Source organism: Musa acuminata, chromosome BXJ2-5 (assembly GCF_036884655.1).
Source record: "Musa acuminata AAA Group cultivar baxijiao chromosome BXJ2-5, Cavendish_Baxijiao_AAA, whole genome shotgun sequence".
In the NCBI taxonomy this organism is placed as follows: domain Eukaryota; kingdom Viridiplantae; phylum Streptophyta; class Magnoliopsida; order Zingiberales; family Musaceae; genus Musa; species Musa acuminata.
Window position 1 is genome coordinate 1,614,402 of NC_088342.1, and position 11,727 is coordinate 1,626,128.

Consider the following 11,727-nt stretch of genomic DNA (forward strand, 5'->3'; position numbering starts at 1 on the left):
ATTCGAGAGAATGCACGATCTGACGGCAGTTCTAAAGACCAGAAGATAGATAAATAGATAGACGATAATGGATTCTTAATTCGTCAGCGACGGATGCTGTCGGCAGTCAGCCATGAGATGAGAGCAAAAACTTGGGCTCTGTTGATTAGTGTGTGTTAGCTAATGATTGGAAGTTGGGACCCCTTTTTGAGTATTATCTAAAGCCTCCCACCTTTATCTCTCTTTCTCTCTCACACACACTCACTTTAGTGCAGACACAGAGAAGCACACGTAAAGGCTTTGTCCGAATCCTTTGGCAGGGGAGATTTGATGAAGACTGGGGAGAACACGGAGCTGACTCGGACACTGCGTGGGCGGTGCCGTCACAAAAGAGGAGACGGGAGGTCGAGGTTCTACCAAGCGAAGGATCAATCCTCGTCCTTCTTCCCCCTCCCACCAACATTTGACCTAAGTCAAGTGGAAGTTTCATTATCTTATCAACATGCGAAGGACCCGAGTGTGAACCTCACATTCACAGATATCTTGGAGACCCTGCTGTGCTGGTCCCTACAATGGATGAATCTGTAAAAGTGCTCGATGTAGGAAGATTGAAGGCCTGCCAAATAGTTGTAATCACCACCGGATGACAGGTCAAGTCCCGACTGATACCCGACAGGCATCTGTGGTGAGAGTCGGAGTCACAAAAGCTTAACCTCAATCGATAGAATTGATTAACGAGATGGCGATCACAAGAAGCCACCTCACCGTAAACGCGACGTATTATAATCCACCGCGAGTGTCGTGAGGTGTCCTTTCCTCTTCTTTTACCCTTTCTTTTTCCCTGCGAGAAGCTCTTTTGACCGGCGACCTCATGACGTCCGAGCTAAACGTTGTCGTACGATCTAAACAAATTCCAATTAAAGAAGCTGATCTAACAACCTCATATGACCTAATACTAGATCGAAGGTTTGGGCTCATCTCGTGCCCACCATCACTTTTTCTAGTTACAGTCGACGATTACTGGAATGATCTACGGGTACGCGAGTTAGGAGCGGCGGCGTGGCAGATAAGACTGCCGTCACCAACTTTGAAAACATTACCGAAAGCAGGAGCAATTAAAGAAACAAACCCACGAAACGTGACCAATGTGGGCGATCCACATTGGTGATTTGCTTCGCGAGGTGACTCTTATCGACGGACGGGCTAAGACGAAATCGCGAGACGGAAGTAATTGATCGGACCGCAATACATATGATGATGAGGTTTGTCGTGTAAATTGGCATGTAGGGGGAAAGTAGGGCGATGACGGTGGCCACCGTGGTGGTGGGGAGAGCAAGCGAAAGGCACAACAGGGAAGAGTGAGGGGAGGACCAGTTCAGCACAGACACACACCTGAGCCCACCATGTATCGGGGTGTCACCCGGTCGAGCCGATCACCTCCCACGCTTCATGTTCCTTCCTCTTTCTCGCTTTGATCGGTGGACCGGGTGGACCAATCCATGGTTACCACGTGCTGCGGGCGTACAGTGTTTCGGTGGAGACCGGCGGTGTGGAAGATTGATTCCCAACCGACCAACAAAACCACCATGAAATGAAATAGCTGACCGAATTGTTATTGACTCGGGATTTTACAATCCACCACGTGGGCTTCTGCAAGGCATCGAGGTGAGGTGGAGAGCTCCGCTCATCGAATCCCCTCCCCCGCCCCCCTTCCCTTCTTCCCCCGACTCTATAAATAGGAACTCTCGCCACTCATCTCCCTCGCCAAGTCTCCGGTTCCCAACATTTCAAATCAAACCACCACCCCTTCCCCGGCTCTCCCAGCTTCTTCGGTGAGAAGAGGAGAGCAAGAAAGCACCTCCCCACCCATCGGCTATCATAGCCAAGTCCGATAATTAGAAGAAGAACATCATGGCCTCTGCCGCCAGCGCCATGACTTCCCCTGATGTGCGATCCGCAGCCAGTCCGATCTCCAAGCCCCACCAATTTAATGCACTGCAGCGTGCCCAATCCATTATGCTACACAGAAAGCAGGTATCTTCCACCACCGCCCCCAGAAGACGCTGTTCCGCCTCCCCCAAATCCCTCCTCGCTTTGAACTCCAGCACCAGCCCAGCCTACTACCCGGCACCTTATCCCAAGGAGGCGACGACGACCATCGCCAAGCCGGCTAGCAAGCCGCAAAGCAGCGATGACAGCAGCGCGAGGCCGGAATGGAATTTGCTCCAGCGGTGCGCTGCGACCGCGCTGGACGCGATCGAGGAGGTTTTCATATCGAAAGTGTTGGAGCGACCACACCCCCTGCCCAAGACCGCCGATCCCGCCGTACAGATCGCCGGCAATTTCGCTCCCGTGGGCGAGCAGGCTCCCTGCCACAACCTCCCCGTCGAGGGCCGCATCCCACCCTTTATCAACGGGGTCTACGTCCGCAACGGAGCCAATCCTCTGTTTGAGCCCGTCGCCGGACACCACTTTTTCGACGGCGACGGCATGGTGCACGCTGTCCACCTCCGCAACGGCGCCGCCGCCTACGCTTGCCGCTACACCGAGACGGAGCGCCTGCGGCAGGAGCGCGCCATCGGGAAGCCTGTGTTTCCCAAGGCAATTGGCGAGCTACACGGCCACTCGGGCGTCGCGCGACTGCTGCTCTTCTACGCGCGGAGCCTCTTCGGCCTTGTGGACGGCGGCCACGGGATGGGCGTCGCCAACGCCGGCCTCATCTACTTCAACGACCGCCTCCTCGCCATGTCAGAGGACGACATCCCGTACCACGTCCGGGTCACTCCCTCGGGCGACCTGGAGACCGTGGAGCGGTACGACTTCCACGGCCAGCTCCGCTCCTCCATGATTGCGCACCCCAAGCTGGATCCCTCCTCGCGTGAGCTCTTCGCGCTCAGCTACGACGTCATCAGGAAGCCATACCTCAAGTACTTCTACTTCTCTCCCGACGGCAACAAGTCCCCTGACGTGGATATTCCCCTAGACCAGCCCACCATGATGCACGACTTCGCCATCACCGAGAACTACGTCGTGGTGCCGGACCAGCAAGTGGTGTTCAAATTGCAGGAGATGATCCGCGGCGGCTCCCCGGTCATCTATGACCGGACCAAGACCGCCCGCTTCGGCGTCCTGCCCAAGTACGCCGCCGACGCCTCCGAGATGCGGTGGGTCGACGTCCCTGACTGCTTCTGCTTCCACCTGTGGAACGCGTGGGAGGAGCCCGCCACCGGGGAGGTGGTGGTGATAGGCTCCTGCATGACGCCGCCGGACTCGGTGTTCAACGAATGCGAGGAGAGCCTCAAGAGCGTCCTCTCCGAAATCCGGCTCGACCTCAACACCGGCAAGTCGACGCGCCGCCCCATTCTCTCCCCCGCCGACCAATTGAACCTGGAGGCGGGGATGGTGAACCGGAACATGTTGGGGAGGAAGACCCGGTACGCCTACCTGGCCATCGCGGAGCCATGGCCGAAGGTGTCCGGCTTCGCCAAGGTCGATCTCTGCACCGGAGCGGTGAGCAAGTTCATCTTCGGCGACGGCAAGTACGGCGGCGAGCCGTACTTCGTGCCGAGGGACCCCAAGTCGTCGAGGGAGGACGACGGCTACGTGCTCTCCTTCATGCACAACGAGAACACATCAGAGTCGGAGCTACTGATCGTGAACGCCGCAGACATGCAGCTGGACGCCGCGGTGAAGCTGCCGTCGCGTGTGCCCTACGGCTTCCACGGTACATTCATCGCCTCAAGGGACTTGGAATCACAGGCATGACATACAGGACGGTGATCCTTGGATACTGGCCGGGGGAGATTATACCAGAGGGATGCCTGCAGAGGACCCCGGAGTCTCCCCGCTTCCGTTCATGTTGTTCCTTCCCTGTTTTTCTTTTTTTTGTTTTTTGTCGCTTTACCCCTCTCGTTTTGGTTACGTCGGCTATTTTTACAGTTAAAGATAGATAGATAGATAGGAGAGTGAGAGAGAGCGAGAGAGAGAGAGAGAGAGAGAGAGAGAGAGTACAGGGGAGAGACCAGCTCGTAGCTCTTGGGGCTGTAGATAGGCGTGCCGAGCTCAGCTGGTCTCCGTTATTCTTTCCGCAGTTCTTTCTTTCCTTCTTTCCTGTTCAGAGTGCAGATAGGTAGTGATACCGCTATGTACAATAATTCCCCCCTTCCCACCCCACTGGGGAGAGGGGTTGATGTATTATTATGTCCAGGGAAGCGCAGGGACCCCTCCCCGAGCTTCCTCTGTTTTGTTTATTGCTGTGTGTGTGTGTGTGTGTGTGTGTACAATCCATTGCTTTGCTTCTTGCCATCCATCCGTCCATCGAACTTCCTTCTGTTGTGTATCATCTCCACCAGCATAATCGGTAGAAGGAAAAGGACTGCGATTGGAGAGTGAAGAGTCTGGATTGTCGGGGAAGGCAAAGCTTGAAAGCGCCACCACCAAAGGCTCCGCCAGAGAGATGGTGGGGGAGTGGGAGCACGTGGGAGAAGGGAAAACCGTTCCGATGGTTTTCCGTTTTAAGATCGGGAATTGAAATGGAAACAACGGAGAGAGAGAGAGTCGGATACAACTTTTGCCTCTCCGGTGCAACGTCTTTGTCCGGGGACTGCAGCCGAGGACAAAGGCGTGCTCGTCCCCTAGCGATGCGGTGTGAGTCGCACCTGAAGCTATCGCTCTCGGTGGTCCTCCTCGGCCATAACCTTCCAAAGGGAAACAGTATCGTGAGCAACCCTTCCGCCCAGCAGACGCTACTACATCGTTGTGGTAAGCACGATTAATGTGATCCCCCACCCCCCCAATTAGTAGGAGATTCCTTTTCTGCAAGAGCAGCCTCTGCCCATCTTTCTATGCTACATTCAACGTATATGGATGGAGCACCGAATGCTATCGACGTGACTCACAGTCGTCGGGTGCTATTATAGGTGGCTAATGCAACCCATCTCCCGTTCATCGAGTCTTGTACGTCACCGCTTCTACCACAGGTGGCTAATTCTATGGAAGTAAAAGCTATGGACCTTAAATTGAATTTTCATTATAAATAATTGAAAGAGCTAAAGAACCAACTTATTTCTACCTAAAATCACATGAAGCACATTGAAAAAGAAATAGTACTTCGCAACCAAATATTATTACCAATGTACTATCAGACTCTATGCGTATAACCATCAAATGAAAAAGCAAATATCTACGATTATCTTCATATAAAAATCAATTCTACCTCCAGAAATAGATGATGCAATTTAAATTGAAATATTGATCAAATGAAGCAACGATGCTTAAGGAAAAAATTACACAGGAAATGCTTCTAAAGATAGCGAATTATTTTGAAATAATATTAAAATTTACAAGAGAAAATTTCACTAGTATCTTAAAAATAATTTTGAAATGCTTATTAACAATTTTAATGCGTGTAATTGTGAGATGATATAATTTTTTTTATGATGAACAAATTTTGTTTGAAATAGATAAAGATAGAGAATTAACTTTTCGTGTGAGCATCAAAACCTACCTCAGTGTCATGTTGCTTAAATTTATAAAAGAGAATAAGAATTTCTCTTTTTGATATATATATATATATATATATATATATATATATATATATATATATATATATATTCTGACACCTAAAAACCTTAAGCCTATTAGGTTATGAGCTATATTTAATATATAAAATCTCACTCTTAATCCTTAAAGATGTGACACTATTCTCTTGATCCATGTCCTTCGTTTCACACATATGAGTATTTTTAAAAATCATATATATACATATATATAATAAAAATTATCTTGTTATAAGCATTATAATCCTAGTTTATGATTCTTATTTTTTAAAAATAAATAACTTTAGATATGATGGGGGTATGATGCTAATTGCTAGCCAATGTGAATGTTACAGCATTTTGGCCATGAGATTGCCTGATTAGAGCGTTCAAGGAATGATAGCCTGACTCATCCACAGGAAGATATGGAAATCACAAGTATGGTGTTTGGCTTATATGAGCAGCAAGCCAATCCCATTGTCTCGATCCTTAAAGTGGACCCAACTCCTTTGGCGACGAGATAAAGCTGGTATCGCTGTCTGGACATGAACAGCAGTAGCTACGTGCTAAGATAGCAGCATATTTCGTCTCTCTTTTTTATCAGTTTATTGCTACATCTATCCTCGCTATATGTCCCTCTTGCGGACGTATCCACCAGCACATTAATGGCCTTTGTACCCACCTTGACAAACACACCTCTGGTTGCAACTCCCCTCGCTTTCTCCCGTAGGGAACCGATCCACGGCCCTTTTCTACTCACCACATTGTGACAATGTACCAGAAGATGATCTTCCAGGTTTTGTCTCCGTCTACTGTTGCAATGTCGACAGCATTTTAACTCTTCTTTATCGTCCCTAAACACTATTCAAACCTTATTTCCAGTTCCATTTCCTATTATTTCCGGTCCATTTTTCTCAATTGGTGCCATCTCTCAGTATGGATATCTAATGCCTGCCCACCTTCATCTTTCTACCTACACTATCGAGGTAAGCAGGCATTAAACCAGGAGCTCCAGATTCCAGCAAAAGTACTTTGGCTCAGAACAGCACATTTTCTACTAGTATTGAGTTGGCGTTGCACACAGAACAAAAGACAAATGCTCTGCCATTTTTCCGGCCACAAGACCATGGAGAGTGACGAACAAGATGATGCACGAACCTGCCACTACATAAACAAATTACAAAAGCAAACAGAAGCTTGTGCGCACGCACCCTCATGCACCAGCACCTCCACAGGAACATAACTACAAGAAAAGGAGTTAATGTTTCTCTCTCACCTAACCTTCGACACCCACAAACCTTTCTTAAATTATTGTCTTGAGCAGGTAAATTTCTAACTTATCTCTTCGATTCATAAGCTTCTGCTATCTATCTAAAGTTGACACCTTTTAGTTGCTTTAGCCTTAGTTTATGAAGCTCCTATATATTCATCAACCTACTTTTCCCAACTCTTGTACATAGTTAGAGAGGAACAAGTAAGAAGTGGCCGCCCTCAACCTTCCAGTCATGCTACTTGTCGGTGATCAACACTACTTATGGTGACTCAGGCTCAAAATAATCCCAACTGCTACTAGAGTATCAAGGGGCATATGAATCTGACAATTATGAGACCATCACATCTCCTAAACGTTTTCTCCTTTCACAATGAAACTAACAACCCAAGCATTTTGTAGCACTTTTGTTAAACCTAAATAGAACAAGAATGCAATTGTTGGAGGGACGTTTGGTCCTCCACTACAACAAAACACTGTAAACATGCAACTGACGTGTGGGTGTACCACCGAGAGCCAGGTATCACCAGTTAGATACTTTTTTTATTTGGAGCGTTTCAGAATGGAGGCCCTGGGGAATAAAAAAAATAGAAATGAAGAAACAGAAATCACCTGAGGAATGACCAAGAAATTTAATCCATCCATTGCTTTCCCCTTGAGAAGAGGAGAAAGCAAGGACGGCTGCTGGGCCAGTCATCAAACCAGGTGATCTCAGCAGGAACGGACGCGAGGGCCACGCAATGTCGTCAAACTGCAAAGCGTTGCAGCTTCTTTCAACTTCAAATCCCGAGGTTCATCTCGCTATTGACACACATTGGGATGCAAGTGTCAAAGCACTGTCAACCTCGTCGTCTGTGAGAGTTGATCTTCTTGGGCCTGGGGATGGTTTCTTTGCTAAGAATACGCATGTCTTACGAGGTTTCACCACCGGAGGAAAAAGAAAGGAAAAAATGAGTGACCGCAGAGGGACGAAAGCCACTCGCACTCCACGGTAGCTGATCCAAACCATGGTTTTGGAATTGTCATTTCCCAGGAGACTGTATGCCCACAGATGCACGAGTCCATGTGTCACCGGACAAAATTCGAACGTATCTTCCAGTTACGCAATAAAACGGCAGTTGCACACCTTCCGTCTTTTCGGCCAAATCACTCTTTACTGCCTGTCATAATCCACACTGTGCGTGTATAAAATGGCTCATGACATTGATCCACTCACTATAATCACAGTGAAGAATCACTGTAGTTTCTCTAACGCGAAAGTGAGGCATTTGATTGCACCGGAGGGGGCAACCCCGGTCACAAAAGGTGTTCAAATTGTTGATTTATATAAATTGAAATTTTCTTATTGGATGATCATAATACTTTTCAAGATCGAAAATTTTATCAACGGAGGAATATTATTATCATTATTATTATTATTATTATTATTATTATTATTACTTTAAAAATATAAAAGTGGACAATTATCTCATTTTATACTATAAATAAATGTAGAAAATCTTTTGATAATATGGATTTTTATTTATTAATGATTATGATCTTATATATTGATAATTCCTCATTGGTAGTAAAATATTGTTTTAATGTATCGATAAAAAACATATAATTTTCTAGAAAGAGACTGTAGAGTGTATCCCATGTAACTCTCATTTCCACACGAAACTATGCCAGTATAATTCTCATTACCCGACGCTCATGTTATAAACCAAGAATTCAAGAAAAGCTAAATTCAAACCTTTGACGTAGAGGTGGTTGATTGGAGTTCGTGGGTTGACTGATTGTGTCGTCAATGCTCCCGTGATAGCGGGGAGCAACACGCCACCAGCTCAAGCGTGACCCACTAGCTCCTCCACAGGTGGTTTTGACCCCTAGAATCTATTCCACTCATCTGGTTGCACCTACTCCGTGCGTCCAAAAACCTAGCGATCCTTACCAAAAGAATATTGCTACAATTTTATTGCTTTATTTATTATTTTTTCCTGTAGGTTATTGATTGTCTAAAGAGTGAATAGCAAAAAAAATCAAATTAATGAATTAATATACATCAAGTACAATACCAATTCAACATAAAAGATTAGGCTTTAGGTTGTGGGTCCCAACTCTCAATCCTTACCATGTTAGTCGATCTTCTTCCATCTCACATAAATAAATATTTTCTACATATCTCTCATACTCGATTAGAGATTAAAAATTTCAATATATATTTCCTATGAATATCATAATTATTTGAAATGATATATGTGAATTCAATTTAAAATTGAAACATATATGAATATAGAGGTCATATACATGTAAGATAATGTACAAAAACTAATTAAAAAATGGGACATCAAATTTTATTTCTCATAGTAGAAAATATTTAAAAAGAAAAAAAAATCTTTGGATATATACATATTGTAGGATATACGTGTAGCATTATAAACCCTACCAGTAATGATTAATGGAATCTTATGAACAAATCACCATCATAATAGCAAAGTATTGTTTTAAATATAGGAAAGTAGGATAACTAATTGTATAGCAGACTAATTAATTCCTACCTAATGGATCAAAATATATTTACACGACACCCACCATCAAATATAAAATATGAGGCTCCACTGTGTCGATGGACGAGGTTTTCTTCGGTAACTATGACTTTGAAAGATATTGGTTAGTTTATCTGATAAAACTTTAATAGTTCTGATAAGACATATTTTGATAACCTGTTCTCCTATCATTATTCACGGCCACATCAGCATCAAGGTCAACAACTGTACCCTTCAACCAACGTCGATTCCGCAAAAGTCGAACAGCACCGACCGAGTACAGCGCCGACCCGTACATACCGGATCAATGCCGATCGAGTACAGCGTCGACCCGTAAAGATCGGATCGGCGCCGACCGAGTACAACGCCATCCCACAAAGATCAAGACGACGCTGATCGAGTACCACACCATTCTACAAGATTTGAGATGACGCTGATCAAGTACAACATCGACAATCATAAATATGATAGGTACGATTGGTCCCTTGAGGGGGAAAGATAAAACCCCTCGTGGGTGCAACAACATGAGTGACGATTTTTTCACTCAATACTGACAAAATCTTCGGAAGAGTCAAAGTCGGAAACCCCCCTCCCGACTCCGACCTGTGTGCAGATTCCGTTGATAGAAAGAAGACGATCAGCCAAAGGGAGTTCCCCGACTTCAAAGCTAGAGCCCAAGCCTGACCTCGCCAAAGCACGATCACCGTCAACCGAATATTGATGTGGACGATCTTATGCACCCGGGACCGAACCAAGCTATGCCGACTACATGTGCTACGGGGTAAAGGATCACTATCAAGTTCATAAAATATTAAGCTTGAATCCCACCCTCATCCCTTACATAAAAGAAAAAAACTATTCACTTTCTGATATGGTTCTCACAAACGGCATCCCACCACCTCTAATACATGAATCACTTATGGGCTATGACTTAATTATCATGATGTCCGGACACAAATGGACTACCCATCAAAAATTCGATGGCCACTCTTTTAGTGCGTGATGGTATGGGAATAAAAAGCACAGTCAAAACGGTGTCGAGAATTAGAAAGGAAAGTAGTGGGGAAGAGACACTAACGTAGATACATTTTTCTTTTGGGAACCGCATAAAGATAAACCATGATAGCTACACATCAAACAAACTCGGAAGAGAATTTGTTAACTTTTCTCCCGTCACCAAAAATCACGAAGGGATATATAAATCGCTGCATGGAAGGCACGAGGCCATTTTTATATAAACTTGCTAGCTTTCACTGTCAAAGTGAAAGCAACCCTTCCACTGAGAAAGCTTGACACGCAGACAAAAGGGCTCATAACTGAACGCCTTATTACGATGGGTTGGTGGGCCATGCGTGGTCACATGGATCCCACGCGATTATCATATGGGCGTCCGAGTGCCATGAAAGAGACATTCGTCCACACCTATGGGATTCTAAGTGTTCTTTCCTCGACCACAAGTTACGAGTCAAAACCACCGCATACAAAACTCAAGAAAGAAGGTGACGAAGAAAGAGAAGAGAAAAATAATGACAGAGACAAAGAAGCTATGAAGAAAAACAAGAAAGAATAATAAGTGCTTTCAATGATAAGGAGAGAGAATAATAAAGGTCTTTACGTTTTTAGGCCCCTACAATAGCTCGGATCATCAAATCGATTCAACAATTTATCGGTTTCAAAATCAACAATTTGGTTTTGGCTCTTGGGTTTGTGAAACCAAAATCAACAATTTCGATTTCGATTCCCATTCAAAACATCGATATCATGATTTAAAAATAATTAAAAAGATTTGATCAACTATTGAAGCTCAAACGATCAATCCAACACCTGGTTGGAGAAGTAAATGATCAGTTTACCCCGTCACATTAGCCACATAACTGTTATTTTCAAGAATATTTTAAATATTTAATAATTAAAAATATAAAATATAAAATATAAAAAATTAACCATTCAAACCGGAATCCAAATCCGCCTATTTCGATTTAGTTTCCGTTTCTGATTTTGAAAAACCGATACCATCGATTTCAGCACCGAAACAGTTTCAGGAATCAAGGATCACCCCATCGAAGGTTGTGACGACAGCAGTGATGTCAACGGCACCATCCTACAAACAAAGAATTATGCAGTTGATCAGACCTGCTTTGTCATCTATTTCCCCATCTTTCAACCTTAATCAGGCCTACTTTTCCATCACTCAACGACAACATTAGAGCGATAAAGGTGTTCTCCAAAATGGAGGCCACCCTCGATCCCTACGAGGATAAAACAACTCCCTTATCTGAACCGCCCTCGAGTGCGGTGGGGGTGGGCGGCAACAGAAGATTGACTTGCACTTAATAGACGCGGGAAAAAGGTTTCAAAAGTCAAACTATACAATATTTTGGACTCCAATCACGAGCCTCAAATTACCATCTTA

General features: G+C 45.1%; 1 protein-coding gene across 1 annotated transcript; it reads left to right on the forward strand.

Moving 5' to 3' along the window:
- The first annotated feature begins 1,717 nt into the window (after positions 1 to 1,717).
- LOC135612062 (9-cis-epoxycarotenoid dioxygenase, chloroplastic-like) lies at positions 1,718 to 4,229 on the forward strand. The gene has a single exon (XM_065107808.1). It carries the CDS (start codon positions 1,891 to 1,893, stop codon positions 3,742 to 3,744), a length of 1,854 nt encoding a protein of 617 aa, XP_064963880.1. The 5' UTR covers positions 1,718 to 1,890; the 3' UTR covers positions 3,745 to 4,229.
- The last annotated feature ends 7,498 nt before the right edge of the window (positions 4,230 to 11,727 follow it).

Excerpts from the sequence above, each read along its gene's own strand:
- LOC135612062 (XM_065107808.1), top strand. The coding sequence starts at position 1,891 with ATGGCCTCTGCCGCCAGCGCCATGACTTCCCCTGATGTGCGATCCGCA.